At 37.3% G+C, this 22,159-nt stretch overlaps 1 protein-coding gene across 1 annotated transcript in view; it reads right to left on the minus strand.

The window, feature by feature from the left end:
* ITFG1 (integrin alpha FG-GAP repeat containing 1) overlaps nucleotides 1–22,159 on the minus strand; it is a 240,511-nt gene that overhangs the window by 197,540 nt on the left and 20,812 nt on the right. The window contains exon 6 of the mRNA XM_008248375.4: nucleotides 18,764–18,858. Within this exon, the coding sequence (XP_008246597.1) occupies nucleotides 18,764–18,858 (95 nt within the window). The remainder of the gene's footprint in view (nucleotides 1–18,763; nucleotides 18,859–22,159) is intronic.

Raw genomic sequence — 22,159 nt, forward strand, 5'->3', positions numbered from 1 at the left:
GGATTGAGTAGAAAATTCTGAGCTTTATCCACAAAAAATTCTGAAAAGGCAGGCAACCAGGTTTCAAAATGGTGAAAGAAGGCAGGTGTTACAATGACAAAGAAGCAGTAAGTGACAGATGTTGCCTCATGGTTAAACAAGAGCCAGAGGACAGGAGGCTGTGGTCAGTAGTTCTGGGAGATCAAGATACCTATGTTCACCAGACTAGGTGACTGAAACAGGGTCGGCATGATGGACCACAGAAGTAAATACTAAATGAATCAGACAGTAAAAGAGAAAAATCATTTGGGAAAATGACCTCTGCAAAGCATTCTTTATGTGGCCAATTATACTTCATTCAGTGAAAGAAAAAAAAAACTCAGTGGTCTCTGAAGGCATGACTGAACACAAGCGTTTTCAAATGTGTCTGGAAGCAAGACAGTACAAGTGGTATTGTATCAGCTATGCCACTGACCCCTTCATTATAATGGTTTTTACAAATAAGGTACTCTTGATGAACAAAAGGGACTTTACCTAAAATCTAGGCTATGAGGAGAAGAACACAAAGCTGCCCTTGTGGGGATGTGCTGGCCAGGGTCCTGGCGCTGGCCACCCAAAGCTATTGTGCATGGATATGAAACAATGTTCTTCTATGACTATAAATATTTGGAAAAGCATTTTCATTTGGTACCAAATGTTCAATTGAGTATACTTATTTTGTCTGGTCTCAATGGCTTCTATAGACTGAATTTACTGGTTAGTGATTTAAATGACCTAACTGGTCATGCAAATAGAAAGAATGTTTTTCATTCCTAGAACTACAAAATACAAATGAGTACCAGATATCTTTGCACAGAACCAAAGATATCTGTACAATGTACAATGTAATATTTCATGCACTAAAACATAGTTGTCTTTAATAAATGGAAAAGATTCATATTTAATGTAACAATATTCCAATCAATGCAAGAAATTCTGGAACGCGGTTCATGCCCCGGCTGCTCCACTTCCAATCCAGCTCCTTGCTAATGGCCTGGGAAAAGCAGCAGAGGATGGCCCAAGTGTTTGGGCCCCTGCCACCCACATGGGAGACTGTATGAAGCTACTGGCTCCTGGCTCCTGGATTGGCCTGATTCAGCCTTGGCTTTTAGGCCATTGGCAGAGTGCACCAGCAGATGGAAGATTCTCTCTGCCTCTCTAACTCTACCTTTCAAATAAATAAAATAGATCCTTAAAAAAACAAAAAAAAAAAAAGATAGTAAGAACAATCAGGCATGGTCCCCTTCTAACTCTCTCTCTGGATCTCTCCCTCTCTGTAACTCTGACTTTCAAATAAATAAATAAAAGTATAAAAAAAAAATTCCTTGGTGTTACTTCTATGAATAGACTAAAGTATAACAATTAGAAAAAAGAGTAACAGCTAAATTTGTTTTAAAAGATCACAGAGAAGTTCTATTAACTGTCTTGCTCAACATAATTGCTCTCTGTGAAAATACAACTGTAAAATAAACACTCCTTATATTGATGTTCATATATTTTTGAAAAGATTATATTTTCAGTATTTATATTGTTTGATCTTTCCTTTTCTTCATAACACACACACATAAACACATACACAAACTGGTTCTTCTACTGTGTCAAAACATAGCAAGCAAACAATACTGAGTTTACTGGAGTATCTTCTATTTTTCATTGTATGAAGCTGATGCTCAAAAGTTAAACACTAGTTGGAAACAATTAGATTAATCCAGAATGTGAAACATTCTATAATAAGAGTTCTGGGCTCTTCAAAAAGTTATTATCTTGTTTTTATTTCTAAAGGTGATTCTATAGCTGGATTAGAAAAGAATATGGAGAAATAACTACTAAATGTATGTGTACGTAGGTTTTGCCTGAATCCTAAATAGGGAAGAAAAGCAACTGTGAACAATATTTTAAAGGTAATTGTGAAAATTTGAGTATATGCTGATTATTAGATGATATTAAGAAATTACTATTAATTTTCTTACACTGATAACAGTCATGTGGTTGGGCAGAATAATTTTATTCTTCAGAGATCCATATTAAAGCATCTATTATTGAAAAAAGATCAGGGCCTGCGCCGAGGCTCACTTGGTTAATCCTCTGCCTATGGCACCAGCATCCCATATGGGGCCGGGTTCTAGTCTCAGTTGCTCCTCTTCCTGTCCAGCTCTCTGCTGTGGCCCTGGAGGGCACTGGAGGATGGCCCAGGTGCTTGGGCCCCTGCACCCGCATGAGAGACCAGGAGGAAGGAAGCACCTGGCTCCTGGCTTCGGATCGTCGTAGCTCCTGCCATAGCGGCCATTTGGGGGGCGCACCAACGGAAGGTAGCCCCTTCTGTCTGTCTTTCTCTCTCTGTCTATCTCTGTCAAATAAAAAAAAGGGGGGGAGAAGGCGTGCTTTTGGAAAAAAAAAAAAGACACTTATAAGTCAAATTCAAAGTTTAGGAAGGGAAGGCCGGCACTGTGGTATAGCAGGTAAAGCTGCCACCTGTAGTGCCGGCATCCCACATGGGCGCCGGTTCAAGTTCCGGCTGCTCCATTTCCAATTCAGCTCTCTGCTGTGGCCTGGGAAAGCAGTAGAAGATGGCCCAAGTCCTTAGGCTCCTACACCTGCTTGGGAGACCCAGAGGAGGCTCCTGGCTCCTGGCTTCAGATCGGTGCAGCTCCGGCTGTTGCACCCAATCGGGGAGTGACCCAGCAGATGGAAGACATCTCTCTTTCTCTCTCTCTCTCTCTCTCTCTCTCTCTCTCTCTCTCTCTGCCTCTCCTTCTCTCTGTGAGAGAAGTTTAGGAGAGAAAAAAAGCAGAATTTTGAGCTCTTTATCAACACACTCATTTGTACACACTGATGGTTTCATAGGTGGTATCTACAGAAACTAATTCTCATGAATACAGAAGACTATCTCCAAAAATCAGATTATGGTTAAGTAGCATTCATGACTGGTGGCTGATCTTTTTTTTTTTTTTTAAAGATTTATTTATTTATTTGAAAGTTGGAGTTACACAGAGAGAGGAGAGAGAGAGAGAAGAGAGAGAGAGAGAGGTCTTCCATCTGCTGGTTCACTCCCCAGTTGGCTGCAACAGCCGGAGCTGCATCGAAGCCAGCAGCCAGGAGCTTCTTCCTGGTCTTCAACATGGATATAGGGGCCCAAGGGCTTGGGCCATCTTCAATTGCTTTCCCATGCCACAGCAGAGAGCTGGATTGGAAGTGAGCAGCCGGGACTCGAACCAGTGCCCATATGGGATGCTGGCACTGCAGCTGGCGGCTTTACCTGCTACGCCACAGTGCTAGCCCTGATCTGTCTTTAATGGAAATTTTAAAAGCAATATATATCCACGTAAAAGAAACTAATTTAGCAACGACATAAATGAAGTAGCCAGGAGCCTTGAACTCAATCCGGGTCTCACACATGGATGGCAGGGATCCAAGTACTTTAGCTACCACCTCCTATCTCTCAGGGTGTGCATCATCAGGAAGCTGGAATTGGAAGTGGAGCCAGTACTCAAATCTAGGGTCTCTGATATGGGATGTGGGCACACCAAGTGCTACCTTAGCTGCTACACCAAATACCAACCTCATATTCTATACTTTGATAGACTTTCTAGGAGGGGAGAGGACCAGGGGTGGACATCCTTGGATTAAGCCAAGGTACTAATAACTGGTACTCATAGCTATGAAACAACCAAGTAAAGTATTTCTAGACAAGGATATTGTTGTAGTTTCTCTGAAAAATGTTTAGGAATAAATGTATCTAAGTATCAGAGGAGTTACAGCAAACTTGCAATGAAACATTTTCTATTACTCTGTTTACCTTGTGTTTCATCCTTATCAGAGAACATAAATGATAACATCAAAAACAATTGCAGTTTTTAGTAAACAGGTCTCTTCATCTCTGCTGATAAAGATCAACCATTATTTAGAACAGAATCTGAATCAGTTCAAACTGAATGTATTTAGAAGTGATTCATAAGATAACCTTATGATATCTTAAGGTTAGAGTGGTTTAATCTGTATTTTTAGAAAAATGAACAAAATACTGGGAAAATGATTCCATTGTTTTCTATATCTTCTTAGATAAAAAACCTATAGCCAAGGAGCCTAAGCTTTGTTTATATTTCTGAGAAATCCCCTATGGAAATTTTAAAAGAAAGCCCATTAAATAATGCATGCTTGAACTTTCGCACACACTGATTTAATCAAGAGCTCCCTTTTTTAGCTGTTAAATCTCTAGCTAAAAGAGGCATACCAATTAGGGGCAATCTGAGCACTTAAAAATACACTGGCTGTCTTGAGATTGGTCATGTTGCCAAAAATATGACTATTTTACAGATAACTATTAAATCGGTATTCTGTGCCAGACACTACTCTAGGCACAGAAGAAACGACAGTGAACAAAAGCCTGCCCTCCTAGAATTTACATTCCTGTATGGGAAGATATAACAAGAATATAATACTTTAGCAGGTGCAAGGATTTGGAGAAAAACTGAATCAGAGCAAGGGCAAAGTAGAGAGCTTAAAAGTAGCAATTTCGAATACAGTAGGCCTACTGAGAAGAAAGATAGCACTTGAATAAAGACAAAGAGGAGGTAAAATATATTTAGAGGAATCACTTGAAGGAGGGGATATCCATGACGAGAGGAATAATATTCCAGGCAGAAAAAGTAGTTACCCAACACAATCCGCATGATGAGACTCTGACTTTACTGTTTATTGAACAAGGATGTTAGTGTGTCTGGCATAAGATATCAAGTGGAAAATAAAATCGAAGCATCCAGGTAATGATGGGCTAAGATGTGGGGCTTAGCAGGCCATTGAAAGTATTTTGCAGAGTTTTCTAAATGGAGTGAAGAAGCCATTGGGAGATTTTGGGAAGAGTGATGCAATCTGATTTACATTTTTATCAAAAATTGTTTTAAGACTTATTTATTTCTTCAAAAGGCAGGGTGTGTGTGAGACAGAGAGGCAGATAGAGAAAGAGAGAGACAGAGACAGAGAGAGAGAGAGGGAGAGGGGGGGGGAGAGAGAGGGAGAGAGAGAGAGAAAAGAAAACAGAGATACCTTCCATCCAGTAGTTCACTTCCCCAATAATTGCAACAGCCACAGCTGGGCCAGGCTGAAGCCAGGGCCAGGTACTCCAGTTAGGTATCTGACGTGGGTACCAGGACCTCAGGGAAACTGGATTGGAGGCAGAGTAGCAAGATCCAACTGGCACTCTCATATCAGATGTCCATTTTCCAAGTGGTGGCTTAACTTTCTGTGCCACACTGCCTGCTCCAATTTATGTTCCTAAGGGAACAAAGCAGCGCATGTGCTAAAAACAGATTGCAGGAGGACAAAAATGAAACAATTTAGATGAAAAACGATGATAGTTACAGATAGCCGATAGTTACATGGTAAGTGATGAGAAGGGATGGGAGTGGGGTATGGATATATTTTGAAGGTCCAATGAACCCAATTTCCTAATAGATTTGATAATGGGTGTGATAAAAAGAGGTGGCTAGAATGCCCAATGTTCTGACAAAAGATCTGGAAGGATGGAGCTGTCCTTTAATGAGATGGGAAGATTATGTGTGAGGAGGTTTTGGAGGAAAACTCTGGGATGCAGTTTAGGAAACCTGGTCTGAAATGTCTGTCAGACATAGATGTAGAGGTTGAGATGCCTGGTAGGCAGTTGGATATGTAACTCCAGAGATTCCAGGAAGTCCAGTCTGGAGTTACATCAATTTATTTGCCTTCAGTGTTAGCATGCAGATAAAGCCAAGAGATCACAAAGAGTATGCAGGCAAGAAATATAAGAATTGTCTATTTTTCCCCCAAATGCATTACAAACAAATGATATTGAATACCAGTGAGCACCTGGGTCTGAAATTCTGCTGTATTTTAAAATATTTAAGACATAAATAAGTGTGCTTAACAATCAAGTTTAAAGTTCTGGATACAGAATGAATAGCATAATCCCTTGCTGTAATAGCATCCTTGAGATTCATACTATATTATCACTTGGGTCCAAGGATCTTGTTTTTCATATTTGAACCCAGGGTTCCCAGCACAATGTCAGGCAGTCTAGAAGGTTAGTAAATAATTATGAGGATTGAGATAGCAAGCAAAAATTGTCAAGCCACGTTTCCTTTGATTAATGATAAAACTTGCCCTTTTAAGTGCCTAACAGGCACCATTTGCCATGCACAAAAACGTGACTCTGGACAGATTCTGAGTGTGAGCTCTCACATTCTAAAAGTAAACAGATGCTTGGCCTGACCAATAAGTGCACGGCTAACGCCTTGTAAATTGGTATCTTTCTACTTTTGTAAAATAAATAGACAAATAACCCAATAAGAAAAATGGCAAAGAGTCCCTGGGTTAAGGGTTATATTTTTATGTCCACATAAAAATTATACCAGCCACATACCAGCCTCTCAGTTCCTTTATTTGGCTACATCTCAGGGATATATACCAGAACCAACACAACTGTACAGACAGGAACAAGAGACAGGAGAAATACTCAAAAAGACTATGGTAATCTATCCTACTTGTCATAGCCAAGATCTTATCTTTGTGTGATGTATGTATCAAGAATATTATATTATTCTTTTTTGTTAGCTCATAAAATGACACTGGTCAATCAGAGGCATACATTTGCCTAGTGCAGGAATTTTGACAAATTTTGGCTCAGGACCTCTTTACACTCTTAGAAATTACAGGGGCTGGCGCTGTGGCATAGCAGTAAAGCCTTTTCCTGCAGTGCTGGCATCCCATATGAGTGCCGGTTTGTGTCCTGGCTGCTCCACTTCCGATCCAGCTCTCTGCGATGGCCTGGGAAAGTGGTAGAAGATGGCCCAAGTTCTTGGGCCCTGCACCTGCATGGGAAACCCAGAGGAAGCTTTTGGCTCCTGGCTTCGGATTGGTGCAGCTCCGGCTGTTGTGGACAACTGGGGAATGAAACAGCGGAGGGAAGACCTCTCTCTCTCTCTCTCTCTCTCTGCTTCGCCTTCCCTCTCTGTGTAACTATTTCAAATCAATCAATCAATTTAAAAAAAAAAAAAAAGAAATTGCAGAGCACTCCATAGAGAGCTTTTGTTTATGTGAGAAATACCTATTGATATTCGCCATATCAAAAATGAATACACTGAAAAAAATATAGAACATATAAGTACATGCACAAGATGACACAGGAGTGACGTCATTATATAATGTGAAGTCTCTGGAGAACTCCACTCCACTAACACTTGTGAATAAGAGTAAAAAAGATAAACAATGTCTTAACAGTTTTCAAGAAAATCACTTTGAACTCATGAATCTGAGGAATACTCAGATGACTCTTTCAGAACTGCTGGCCCAGGGAAAGATTACTTACAGCAGGACTGCAAAAAGAGTCAGCATTCAGCTTTTGACGTCCAAAACAGCAGTTCTGAGTCTCCAAAAAAAAAAAAAAAAAAAAAGTACATGTTCTGTTGAGAATGAAAAAAGATTCTTAAATTCTTACAATTCTCTTTACATATTAAAAGCAAAAACTGGAAGTCTGAACAAATTTTGCTTTAGATGACAGGCAGAAAGAACTGAAGCCAAGATATAAGGCCACCCGGAGAGGAAAGACTTGGTTGTCAGAGAAGAGGCCTAAATAGAGGGCCAGTGCTGTGGAATAAGAATTCCTCAGTGCTATCAAGACAAAGGGGTGAATATCTAAGGATATGACCAAAATCTCAATCTGAAAATCTAACAGTACCAATGATTTTAATGTAAAAACATGTTTGGCTGAGTAAGTTACCCATATCCCACATTGGAATACTTGCTCTACTTGCAATTCTAGCTTCTTGTTAGCATGCACCCTGGGAGATGGGTGATGGTTCACATGCTTTGGTCCCTGCCACCTATGTGGGAGAAATGAACTGAACTCTTGGCTCCTAGCTTTGGCCTGGTCCAATCCCTGCTGTTAGTGGTTTTTAGGAAGTGAACCAACAGATGAAAGATCTTTCTCTCAGACTTTCAAAGAAATTTTAAAAATTAAAAAAAAAACTTGTTTTCAACAATCTTACATGCAATGGCATTTTCCTGCCATGAATGACATAAAAACAGACCTATAATGAAATGAAAGATAAATCTGGTTAGCATGTGGCCCCCAAAATAATACTTTATACAAAGTAAAAAGTTATAGAACAAAGATATGTATATATGTACAGAGAAAGTAGGGCTAATTAAAACACAAATCTTTTTATAAATGAATTTTTTCAAAAAGAAAAAGTCTAATAAAAAATGGGCAAAGAATATTCATATGAACTGGCAATTCCAAGAAAAAGAATCATAAATGGCCACTAAGTATATAAAAGGCTATTTAATATTAACAATGTAACTTAAGAAATATAAATCAAGACAAGGCATTTTTCACTATGAATCTGACAAAAATATGAACATTTAAAATACCAAGTATTTTATTTTTCTGGATGTCTGAAATAACCTATAATTAATAAGTGTACATTTTAAAAAAACAGAGAAAATACTCAATGGTGGCAAGACTGAGTACTTCCATACACTATTTGTACTAATGTAAACTAGTATAGTGTCTGAAGGGAAACAGGAATAGTTATTAGATTTTATTTTTTTGACAGGCAGAGTGGACAGTAAGAGAAAGACAGAGAGAAAGGTCTTCCTTTTTGCCATTGGTTCACCCTCCAATGGCCGCTGCGGCCAGCGCACTGCAGCCGGCGCACCACGCTGATTTGATGGCAGGAGCCAGGTACTTATCCTGGTCTCCCATGGGGTGCAGGGCCCAAGCACTTGGGCCATCCTCCACTGCACTCCCTGGCCACAGCAGAGAGCTGGCCTGGAAGAGGGGCAACCGGGACAGAATCCGGCACCCCGACCGGGACTAGAACCCGGTGTGCCGGCACCGCAAGGCGGAGGATTAGCCTAGTGAGCCGCGGTGCCGGCCAGTTATTAGATTTTAAAATAAAAGTTTTAATTCTCTGGTATAGTTTATTCTTTATCTTCTTTTTAACCTTAATTAACTATTAGCAACAACTAATATGCCTATGTTTGCTGGAGAATGTAGATGTAGGTATGTATAAATGTTTAAATTCTGTTGTAAAAAAAGAGTAACATTCAAATGTCTACCAATTATAGTATCTCTGTATAATGGTATATAATCAATCTATTTAACAAACTGGGTCAATCTGTATGTGCTAATATGCCAACGTATTTGAATTAGAAAGAATAACAATTAAATACTCACATAATTCCACTTGTGCAAAAAAGAAAACTAAGACGGGTATCTGGCCTAGGGATTAAGATATCATGTAGTATGCCCACAATCCATGATGGAATGCCTAGGTTTAAGTTCAGGTTCTGTACCTGATTCTAGCTTCCTGCTAAAGCATACCAGAGAAGGCAGCAGGTGATGAACCAAAGAGCTGGGTATCTGCTACCCATGGGGGAAACATGTGGATTGAGTTCCTGGCTCCTGGTTCCTGGCTTCAGCCTGGCACAACTCTGGCTGTGGCAGGTGTTTGTGGAGTGAACAGTGGCTATTCATTCAGGGAGATCTCTGAATAAATTTATGAAAACTATGTGCATCAGCACATAACATTGTAGATAGAAGAAACTGAAAATATTGGTTGCCTTCTTCTTTATACATTTTTGAAATACTTTAATTTTTTGCTATAATCATGTTACTTTTAAATAATTGAAACTGCATTCATAGTCCTTTGTTCTTATTGCTATACATTCACTTTTTTCAAAGTTCCGCCATTTCTTTCTTGCAGAAGGCTTCCAAACTTTAGACTTTGATCTTGACCTGTTTTCATAAACTGTAGGGCCAAATTGTTAATGACTGCCTACATGTATATCCAATGTCCCAAACCCATTTTTATCTAAAAATCCAATTTTCCCAAATAAAAAATATCAAAAGAGATAAATCAGCCACAGGACCTCAGGCACTAATATGTAAATTAACTGTCAACTGGGCTTTCAACATAGATTCCACTGTCAGACAAGGACCTGGATTCTGGTATTTTGCTTTTGTTTTCTGAAGGCATAGGGCTATTAGTTATTATAAGAGGTGAACGGATGATATGGCTAATAAAGGAATGTATCAGAGCTAGTCTTAGTGATAAATGGTCATTTCTGCTGTGCTTGGAGGATGGGCTAAGGAACTAAAAGCTAGACTTCATTTTCTTAAAATGGATTACTGAAGTGAATGAGACCATCAGACTACTGTGATCAGATTACTACACAGAATAACTTAGAGAGTATGAAATAAGTTACATCTTTGAAGATTGTTTTGAAAACTGTGATAGACATGAATTAGAATTGCCAGTGGTTGTATAAAATTCTTCAGAGTGAAGGAATAATGGAACATTAAACTAGAGAATTTAGGAAGAGCTAGCAATCAACAAGAGAAAACAGAAATTCATAAAAGAAAAGTACAGAAATGATCAACTTACATATTAACAAAAAGTCTATTTCAATAATAATCTGAGAACTACATGTTAAAATAGTGAAATATCATTTTTCAGTCTTCTAATTGTCAATCATTCAAAAAAGTTAATACGTCACGTTGGCAAAGGCAGCAGAAATGAGCACACTCATAAGCCCTTCTGCAGGGCAATACAGTACTGTTTCATCTCCTTAAAAATGTTTCCATTTGTTTAATCATTTATTTCACTTGCAGGAACAATGGAATGTTTGAGAGATGTACAGACAATAAGGCATCAGAGCTTTATGTATGGTAAATAAAAACAAAAAACTGGAAATAAGTATTCTAAAGGATTAAATAAATTATGTCACAACCAAAAACTGGATAAGAGTCATTAAAAGCCAAATCATTTTGTTAATTATATATAAAAAAGGAACAAGTGAAACTGTAATGAAGGATTAAAAATTACTTGCTAATGAGAATTCATTTTATTAAATTATATGTCTAGGCTGCCACACTTATTTTAAGAATTTTTTCTAGGGCTTATTGTTTGGAAAAGTTTTATAGAGCTTAAAGGAACAAGTAAACTATGGACAATGAGAATTACATAAATCACTACCATATTTTCATGTGGCCAAATTCTTAGCTCAAGAGTGTAGGGCTTTATGGTCCAAAGAACAGTTCTTCCTCCTACCTTACCCTCCCCAACCTCCTCCCCTTAGAATATTCCAGTTTGTAACTAATAAACACTTAATTCATTCTGCTACATATCACAGCTAGACTTGTCATCTTCTCCTAGTAAACACTTAAAAGAACTTTTACTACTTTCAGCAACCTCCAGGCCTGCTTTCTCATTTGTAGTTAGTATACTATATAAAAATGTCATTGTAAAATCAGATCATGTTTGTAAATAATGGGGTAAAAAGGGCCGGTGCCGTGGCTCAATAGGCTAATCCTCCGCCTTGCGGCGCCGGCACACCAGGCCCTGCACCCCATGGGAGACCAGAAGTACCTGGCTCCTGGCTTCAGATCAGCGCAGTGCGCCAGCTGCAGCGCACCGGCCACCGCGGCCATTGGAGGGTGAACCAATGGCAAAGGAAGACCTTTCTCTCTGTCTCTCTCTCTCACTGTCCACTCTGCCTGTCAAAAAAAAAAAAAAAAAAAAAAAAGGGGGGGGGTAAAAAGGAGAGGGGAAAAAAATGTAGCACGTATCTTGCCTGTCACCAACAGTACTTCAGATGACTAAAGTGATGATGATGCAAGCTCCTTTTCTACAGAAAATTCAACTAATGAAATATGCAGAAAACTTACAGATCTAATGTGTCACAAATTTATACCTTCTACTGAAATAACAGGTTTGGATAATGACCATCATAGCTGCTACAATCATGGGAGTACATTAGAGTCCATGACCCATGCTGAGGAAAACTGAAGCTGCTGATCAATTTTAACATCATAAAAGAAAGAGAACTTAAATTATCGTGTCTCCTAACCAGCTGAAACACACAGCAAAGCCTAGGAAGTTCTTAACCCTGCCCCACCCCAACCACATCTGATTCTCACCAAGGTGCCAAATATAACTTCTGGGTCAGAAGAAATATAGGGACAGAGTAACATGTTAGCAACATGGAGGTACAATCAGAAAAAATTCAGAGTAAGAAATTCTGCAGCACAAATTGACATATTGCTATGTCCCTATGGATCTTGTTTAGCTCCTGGTGTGAAAGCTGTGGTGTTTTGAATAGTGACTAGATAGCTGATAAATATTAAGAAATTATTGTTATTTTTTTGTGGTTTCAAATAGAGTTGGTGGTTACAAATCTAAAAGTCTACGTCATTTAGAAATACAGTTAAAGCATCCACAAATCAGATTATACACTTGGGATCTGAAAATTTTCTAGGATGGAAAGGACTTATAGGTGGATGTCCAGGGGAAATAAGACTGGATATGTATTTATAATGCTAAAACTAATTCTCTATGTTTCAGGTTTTCCATAACAGGGGTGGACATTGTGGCACAGTGGGTTAAGCTGCCCCTTGGGACAACCATGTGGTTGTCCTATCAGAGTGGTAGTTCAAGTCCTAGCTACTCTGTGCTTCTGGCCCAGCTTCAAACCAAAAGGAGGCAGCAGATGATGCCCTGAGTACCTGAGCTCCTGCCACTCTCGTGGGAAACCTAGGTGGAGTTCCTGGCTCCACACTTTGGCCTGACTCAGCTCTGGCTCTTGAGGGATTTTAGGGAGTGAATCAGTGGATGAAGATCTCTGTCTCTGTTTTCTCTCACTCTGCCTTTCACATAAAAAATAAATCTGGAGAAATTTTCACAACATAAATTTAGAAACCTTTTGAAATTTTCTTATTAAACTTACATGTAAATACAAATTTACATTTTCTTATTATTTATTAAATTTCTTTTTTTTTTTTTTTTTTTTTTTTTGACAGGCAGAGTGGACAGTGAGAGAGAGAGACAGAGAGAAAGGTCTTCCTTTGCCGTTGGTTCACCCTCCAATGGCCGCCGCGGTCGGCGCGCTGCGGCCGGCGCACCGCGCTGATCCGATGGCAGGAGCCAGGAGCCAGGTGCTTTTCCTGGTCTCCCATGGGGTGCAGGGCCCAAGCACCTGGGCCATCCTCCACTGCACTCCCTGGCCACAGCAGAGGGCTGGCCTGGAAGAGGGGCAACCGGGACAGAATCCGGCGCCCCGACCGGGACTAGAACCCGGTGTGCCGGCGCCGCTAGGCGGAGGATTAGCCTAGTGAGCCGCGGCGCCGGCCTATTTATTAAATTTCTTATAATTTAAGTTTTAAATAGGAGGTAAGGCCAAAAATTGTGCACAGGATGAGACATTGCAAACCACTGATGATGGCTATATAAAGTAGGGAACATGTGCCAGTCCTTCTCTCAAGGGACTTGGTTTGGTGGGAAAGGATAAACAGAAGCCCTTGGCAGTCCACTTGTGCCACATACTCCTCAGGCATTTATGGAAAACCCTGAAACCTTGCAGGCCCTTTCGACATTAGTGTAGAGGATACAATGTGTCCTCTCCTACCCAGAATCTTCAACCACCAAAGATTCTCTCAGATGGATATTATTATCAAACTGTCAAAAATATAGAATATTTTTGGAGAATTCTAAAAATAGCAAGAGAAAAGCATGAAGACACTTATAAAGGAAACCCCATTAGGTTAACAGCAGACTTCTTGGTAAATATTAGAGGCCAGGAGAGAATGGGATGAAGTATGCAATGTCATGGAAAAAAAAATAGACTAGTTAAGAATACTACAGATGGGAGCAGCATTGTGGCTCAGTTGATTGAGCCACCTTCTGACACCAGCATCCCACATGAGTACTGGTTTGAATACTGGCTGCTCCACTTCTGATCTAGCTCCCTGCTAATTTGCCCAAAAAAGCAGATGGTCCAAGCCTTTGGGCCCCTGCTACTCGCATTAGAGAATTGTATGGAGTTCCAGGCTCCTCAGCTTCAGCTTGGCAAAGTCCTGATCATAGTGGCCATTTGGAGTGAAACAGCAGATGCAAGGTATCTGTCTCTCTCCCTCTCTCTCTCTTGCTGTAACTCTGCTTTTCAACCTTTCAAATAAATACTTCTTTTTAAAAAGAATACTATAGCCAGCAAAACTATCCTTCAGAAGTGAAAGGGAAAAATTCTCCATAACAAATGAAAGACCAGCAAAAGAAAGCTGAAGGGATTCATCATCAACAGACTAGTTCTTCAAGAAATGCTTAAACAAGTCTTAAAAATACCCATGAACACTGAAGAAATCAAAAGAGAAAAAAAAAACTTGAAACAAATAAAAAGGAAATCAGAACATACCAAAACCTGTAAGATACATTAAATACAGTACTAAAAGTGAAGTTTATAGCAATAAGAGCCTACATAAAAAAATAGATTTCAAATAAACAATACAGTGCTGCAACTTCAGCAGGTAAAAAACAAACCAAACCCCAAATTAGTAGAAAGAGAAATAACAAAGACAGTAGAAGAAACAGGGAAATATATGAAAAAGAAAAAAAAGTAAAGCATAGGTAAAACTAAGAGTTGATGTTGAAAAGAAAGAAAATTGACAAATTTCTATGTAGATTAATGTAGAAAAAAAAGAGAAAGATCTAAATAAATTTTTAAAAGGAGACACACTATAACTGATAATGAATAAGTATAAGCTAACAAATAACCAAACTAAGAAGAAATGGATAAATTTCTGGACAAGTATAATCTCCAAACTGGAACCACGAGGACATGGACAGCCTCAACAGATCAATAATGAGCAGCAAGATGGAGGCTTTTCATCAACAGATGATTAACAAAGAAAAGCCAAGGAACCGATTTTACCCTAGTTTTCAAGTAGTTTTTTTTTTCTCCAAACTATACCATTGCATTGAAAAGGAGGGAAGCTTTCAAACTTATTCTACAAAACTATACAGCAGTAAAAAAAATGAAATCTGGTCATTTGCAACAAAATGGAGAAATCTGGAAAACATCATGCTGAGTGAAATAAGCCAGTCCCAAAGGGACAAACATCATATGTTGTCCCTGATTGGTGACAACTAACTGAGCACCTAAAAGGAAACCTGTTAAAGTGAAATGGATACTATGAGAAACAATGACTTATCAGCCCTTGTCCTGACTATTGAGGAATAACATACTATTTTATTCCTTTTAGTATTTTTTTTGTTCTACTTAATATCTTTGGTTGAACTTTTTAATTAACACACAATTATTCTTAGTCATTTAAATTTAACGAAAAAGTGATTCCTGTTAAATATAAGAGTGGGAATAAGAGACGGAGGAGATGTACAGTTCAGCACATGCTCACTCAGACTTACTCCTAATGGTAGAGTTAGAAATGTGCCAGGGGATTCCAATTCAATCCCATCAAGGTGGCATGTACCAATGCCATCTTACTTGTTAAAGTGATCAGTTTCAGTTCATAATTAATCAATAAGATAGGATTAAGTGTCAAAGGGATTATGTAAATTAGAGCAGTATCTGCAAATAATTCATCCAATTAAAAGGGAGAGAATGATCCTACATGGGAAGCAGGATACGCAGCAGACTCACAGAATTGCAGATGTCCTAAACAGCACTCTGGCCTCAAAATCAGCCCTTAAGGCATTCAGATCTGGCTAAAAAGCCCATGAGAGTTTCTCAGGCATGGAAAGCCAAGACACTCTGGCAAAAAAAAAAACACCAAACCACCTAAATGAAAGATCTCTGCGAGTGAGATCCCAATGGACAGAATGGGCCATCAAAGAAGGCAGTACCTTTCTCTGAAGGGAGAAGAGAACTTCCACTTTGAATATGGCCATTTCTAAATAAGATCAGAGTTGGTGAACTCAAGAGGCTTCCATAGCCTTGGCAACTCATGACAAGAGCCTCGAGTGATTACTGACGTCATGAATAAAGAGAGTCAATTGTTAAATCAACAATGGGAGTCACTGTGCACTGGCTTCCCATGTAGGACCGCTTTCCTTAATGTGTTATACTATGCAAATTAATGGTAAAATTACTGCCCAAACAGTACTCTATCCTTTGTGTGTCTGTTGAAATCTTTACTTAATATATAGTAAGTTGATCTTCTGTATATAAAGATAATTGAAAATGAATCACATGAAGAATGGTATGGGAAAGGGAGTGGGAGATGGGATGGTTTCGGGTGGGAGGGAGGTAATGGGCGGGGAGAGCCGCTATAATTCAAAAGTTGTACTTCGGAAATTTATATTTATTAAATAAAAATTAAAAAAAAAACACTTATTCTACAGAGTAGCAGTAGTCTCATACCAAAACCAGACAAGGACATAGCAAGCAAAGAAAATCACAGAACAATATCCCATTCTGAAAACAGTTGCAAAATGTCTCAACAAAATATTTGCCAATCAAATCAAAGAGCACATAAATAAGATTATCCACCACAATCAAGTGGGATATATTCCAGGGATTCAAGGATGAGTCACCACATTTAAATCAGTAATACATAACATTATACAATAATACATAACATTAACAGAATGAAGGATCAAAACCACACAATCATGTAATTAGATACATAAAAAGTATTCCATAAAATTCATTCATGATAAAAAAAAAAACTTAAAAAAATAGGTACAAAAGTAATTTACGTAACACAATAGAGGCTGGAGATGAAAAACTCAAAGCCTACATCATATCAAGTGGGGAGAAAGTGAAATTGTTTTCTCTAAGATCAGGATCAATACATAGGTATCTATGTTTACCATTCAAACTCATTTCTGTATTAGAAGTCTTAGCCAAAGCAATTAGATAAGACAAAGAAATTAAGGGGTAGTCAGTTAAGGAAGAGGTCAAACAATCCTTGTTTGTAACTGATATAATTTTATATAGAAAAACCTAAAGATTCTACCAACAAACACACAAAAACAAAATAATGTAAGAATTAACTAAAAAAAAAAAAAACTCATCAAGGGGGAGGATATAAAATCAACAATGAAAAATCACTACAATTCACAGTAGCTACCAAAAAAACCTAAAAAAGCCATAGAATAAATATAAGCGAGGAAGCAAATGATCTCTACAATAAAAATTATAGAACACTGATAAAAGAAATTGAAGAAGACACCCAAAAATGGAAAGATCTTTTACATCATAGACTGGAAGAATTAATATTGTGAAAATGTCCAGTGCAATGCCTATCAAAATACTAATGATATTCTTCATTAAACTAAAATCAAACAAAAATCGTAAAATTCATACATCACCAACAAAAAAATTTGAGTAGTCAATGCAACCTTGAGAATAACAAAGCTGGTAGCATTATAACATCTAACTTCAAAACATAATACATAGTTATAGTAATCAAAGCAGCATTATATTGGCTTTAAAAACAGAAACAGACCAATGGAACATAACTTAAAACTCAGAAATGAATACCCATATTTACAGCCAATTGATTTTGGGGTACCAAGTATATGTATTGGACAAAAGAAAGTATGTTCAATAAATGGTGCTCATTAAACTGTCATTCATATACAGAAGAAAGACACTAGACCCTCATTTCTTATCATATAAAATGTTTCACTATTAAGGTTACACCAAATTAAAAACCTTCTTACAGCAAAGAAACCAGAGTAAGAGATAATCTACAGAAAGACACAGATATCTGCAAACCATCTGAAAATAGATCAATTTCTAGGACATATAAAGAGCTCAAACAAATCAATAGCAACAAATAGCCCACTTTAAAAACAGCTGAATGACATGAAAGACATTTCTCATCAGGATAGAAAAATGGCAAATAAGAATATGAAAAAATGCTCAAATCATACAAATCATCAGGAAAGTGTAATTCAAAACCAAAACGAGACACCATCTCACTCTAGTTAGAATGGGCATTATAATAAAGACAAAAAATTAAAAATGTCATTAAGGATACAGAGAAAGGGGAACACTTATACATTATTGGTGGGAATGTAAATTAGTATAATCATTATAGAAAATAGTACTGAGATTCCTTAAAAAAACTAGAGATAAAACTATTATATGACCAGCACTGCACCATTGAGTATGTATCTAAAGGTATTAAAATCATGAGTTGAAAAGGACATTAGCTGTTAATATGTTTATTGGAGAATTACTCACAATAGATAGATATAGAATTAACCCAGGTATTTACTAACTAATGAATGGAAAAAGGAAATGTGATATCCATACAGCATGGAACATTATTCGGTTCTAGAAAAGAATGAAATTATGTCATTTGTGGCACCATAGATGAAACTGGAGGACATAATATGAAATGAAATAAGTGAAGCACAGAAAGACATGTCCTCACTTATGCAAGGGTACTTCAGAAAGTTCACGGAAAACTGAAATTAAAGTATATTTTTACCCAAAATGTTTTGAAATACATCCACAATTTCTTTAAAAAAATTTACTTATTTACTTGAAAGGCAGAGTTATAGAGACAGGATACAGACAGAAAAGAAAGACTGAGCCAGGCAAAAGCCAGGAGCCTGGAACTCCATCCAGGTCTTCCACATGGGTGACAAGAGCCCAAACACTTGGCCAATCTCCTGCTGCTTTTCTAGGCCATTAGCAAGGTGCTGGATAAGAATGGAGCAGCCAGGACTCGAAATGGTGTTCATATGAGATGCTGACATCTCAGGCAGTAGCTTAAAGCACCGTGCCACAGTGCAGGTCCCCATAATTATTTCATAATATACATTTTCCACAAAATTCTGGAGTACCTTCAAATGTGCAAACTAAAAAGGTGATCTTACAGAAGTAGAAAATATAACACTGGCTACCAGAATCTAGGAAGGGTGAAGTTCAAAACACATAGTTCACATTTTATGCAACTTACCTGCTGTAAAATCTTCAGTCATATCAATAAATGCATGAGAATGTGGAATTCGCATTTTACTTTCAGTTGTCAATGCAGGATGCCATGATAAATTCCTATAAAAGGAAACAAAAAGGACATTATTAAGGCAAATATCTAATGAGCACTGTTTCAAAATGGAAAAAATCTCTTGCATGTAAAACATTTCAAAATTATTTTGAAACATATTCCATATTATATTATGCAATAATATAATATATTATATCATATAAATATTATACTAATAATCCATATTATCATAAAATCTACTCTTTTAAGGTATACAGTTTATCCTGGTTTTTTAGTGTGTTTGCAAAATACAACCATTGCCAACTTTTTAACTTGAAGCATTTTCATCACCTCAAAAAGTAGGGAGTGAACCAGTAGACTGAAGACTTTCTTTCTCTCTCTCTCTCTCTCTGCCTCTGCAACTCTGCCTTTCAAATAAATAAATCAATCTTAAAAAAAAAAAAAAGAAAATGTATCAGTACTTCAGTGCTTTTTATTAGTGATATAATATTCCATTATATGGCAATATATTTTGTTTATCCACCCATTTGCTGATGGACATTTGACTTGTTTCCACTTTGTAGTTGCTATGGATATTCACAGGTAAGTTTTTATGTAGACATGTGTTTCCAATTCTTTTTGATATAAATGTAGGAGTAGAACTGCTAAGGCATAAGGTAACTTTTTAAGAAATTGTCAAACTCTTCCAAATTGGCTGTACCATCTTAGATTTGCACTAACATTGTAACAGGGTTCCAAGACTGCACCATTTTGTCAATACTTAATTTTTGTTAAGTATTTGTAGCATGCCAGAGTGTGTCTCAATTTGGTTTAATTGTACTTTCTTAATGTTTAATGCTGTTGAATATGTTTTCCTGTGCTTCTTAGTCATTTGTATAACTTCTTGGGAAAAATATCTATACAAATCTTTGCCTACTTTTAAAATTTTATTATATAATGCTTTATTGTTGAGTTGTAAGCATTTTCTTACATACTGCAGGCACTAGACATTTATCTTATTTTTTCTTTAAAGATTTATTTATTTATTTGAAAGGCAGAGTTACAGAGAGCTAGAGGCAGAGGCAGAGGCGGAGAGAGAGGTCTTCTATCTGCTGGTTCATTCCCCAAATGACTACAACAGCCAGAGCTGATCCAAATCTGAAACCAGGATCCAGGAGATTCTTCTGGGTCTCCCAAGTGTGTGCAGGGGAGCAAGCACTTCAACCATCTTTCACTGCTTTCCCAGGCACATTAGCAAGAGCTGGATCAGAAGTGGAGCCCATATGGGATGCTGGCACCACAGGTAGAGGAATAGCCTACTATGCTATATATTACTATATAATATTATATATAATATATAAAAAATTTTTAAAGCTAAAACTATGAAACTCAGAAAAAAAACAGGGATAAATCTTCACAAACATTGATTTTGCAATGGGATCTTAGATATGACATCAAAAACAGGATCAAGCAACAAAAAAGAAAATAGGTAATTGGACAAATCAACATTGAAAACTTTTGTGCACCAATGGACATTAATTATCAAGAAAGTATAAAAACTCACAGAACTGGAGACAATATTTGAAAATGATATCTAAGGATCCAGTACCCAGACTGTAGAAGAACTTTTTTCCAACCCAAAGACAAAAAGACAAACTAATTTAAAAACTAACAAAGGACTAGACATTTTTGCAACGAAGATAACAAATGGCCATCAAACACATCAAAAGATGCTCAACATTATTAGTCATTAATTATTTGATTAGGAAAATGCAAATCAAAACTATAATGAGAAACCATTTCATGACTATTGTGATGGCAATAATAAAAGAAACAGACAATATCAAGAGTTGAAAAAGATGTGGAAAAACAGAAACTCTCAAACACTGCTGGTGGGAATGTAAGATGGTACAGCTGCTTTAGAAAACATTTTGGCAGCTCTTCAAAAATTAAATTTAGAATTACCACATGAGCCTGCATTTCTGCGCCTAGGTATAAATCCTAAAGAAATGAGAATACGCATTTGAATGAATACTTGTGCATAAATCCTCTTAGCAGTCCTATTCACAATGGCCAAAATGTAGAAATATATCAAACGTCCACCAATGGGTAGTGAGACAAAATGTCATGCTGTTGGCCCTCAGTATTTATGGAGTTTTCATCTATATGTTCAATTACAGACTGATAATATAAACAAACTAAATCTGTATTGAACATCTACAGATTATTTTTGTGTCATTATTCCCTAAACAATATAGTACAAGTATTTACACAAAATTTACATTGTATTAGGTATCACAAATAATCTAGAGATGATTATGTAGGTTATATCCAAATACTTTGCCTTTATACAAGGGACTTGCGCATCTATCTGCAGACTTTGGTATTGCTGGGTGTGTGTGTACATGTGTGTGTGTGTGTGTGTGTGTGAGGGGGTTGTCGTTGGTAGTGGTCCTGCAGTCAACGTGTATGGATGCTGTGGGATAACTATAAATCCATACAATGGAATATTACTTGGCCATAAGAATACTGAAGTACTGATACATGATATAATATAGACGAATCTTAAAAACAGAATGTTATATAAAAAAAGGCAGACACAAAAGGTCATACGCTGTTTAATTCCATTTATATGAAATATTAGTAACTGATAAATATATAGAGATAAAAAGCAGATTAATGATTTCCAGGGGCCAGGGAGAAGAAGCAAGGAAGAATGACTGATTAATGAGAAGAAGTTTCTTTCCAGGGTGATAAAAATGTAGTGGAAACAGAGGTAATGGCTATACAACACTGTAAAGGTAACAAATGACACTGAATTGTACTTTATAACTTGCATAACTGGATTCTATTATAAGGACAATATTCAATTTTGTTTATGGAATTATACCTAAATTTATATATTTATATATATATAAAATTTATTTATATATAAACAACCAATAGCACAGTGTCATATATCACTTATCCAGTTTCCCCTAATGTTAACATATAGTATAATCATAACATAAGTATCAAAACCAGAAAGTAACACTGGGAGACTACTGTTAATCAAAGAAGGAAGAGCAAGTTTAATCATTCTCTACAATTCCTCACCATTTGGTAATACTCTGGTGCCAAAGGTACTCCCATCTATCAAAATCCTGCTCACATCAGCTTCCTTCATAAAGTCTCCTCTTTTTTCTATGTTCCTACTATATTTTCTCTACTAATAGCACTTTGGTCTGCATTAAAGTTACTTGAGGAACTTTCTGTTTGATGATGTATCAACAATGTCTAACCAGGACCTGGCTCCCATTAAGAGGTCAGCAAGTAATTGGGGATTGAATCACAGTCTGAAATAGCATTTCCTATTCTTTATTTCGTTAG

This window comes from Oryctolagus cuniculus, chromosome 18 (genome assembly GCF_964237555.1).
Source record: "Oryctolagus cuniculus chromosome 18, mOryCun1.1, whole genome shotgun sequence".
NCBI classification, from domain to species: Eukaryota; Metazoa; Chordata; class Mammalia; order Lagomorpha; family Leporidae; genus Oryctolagus; species Oryctolagus cuniculus.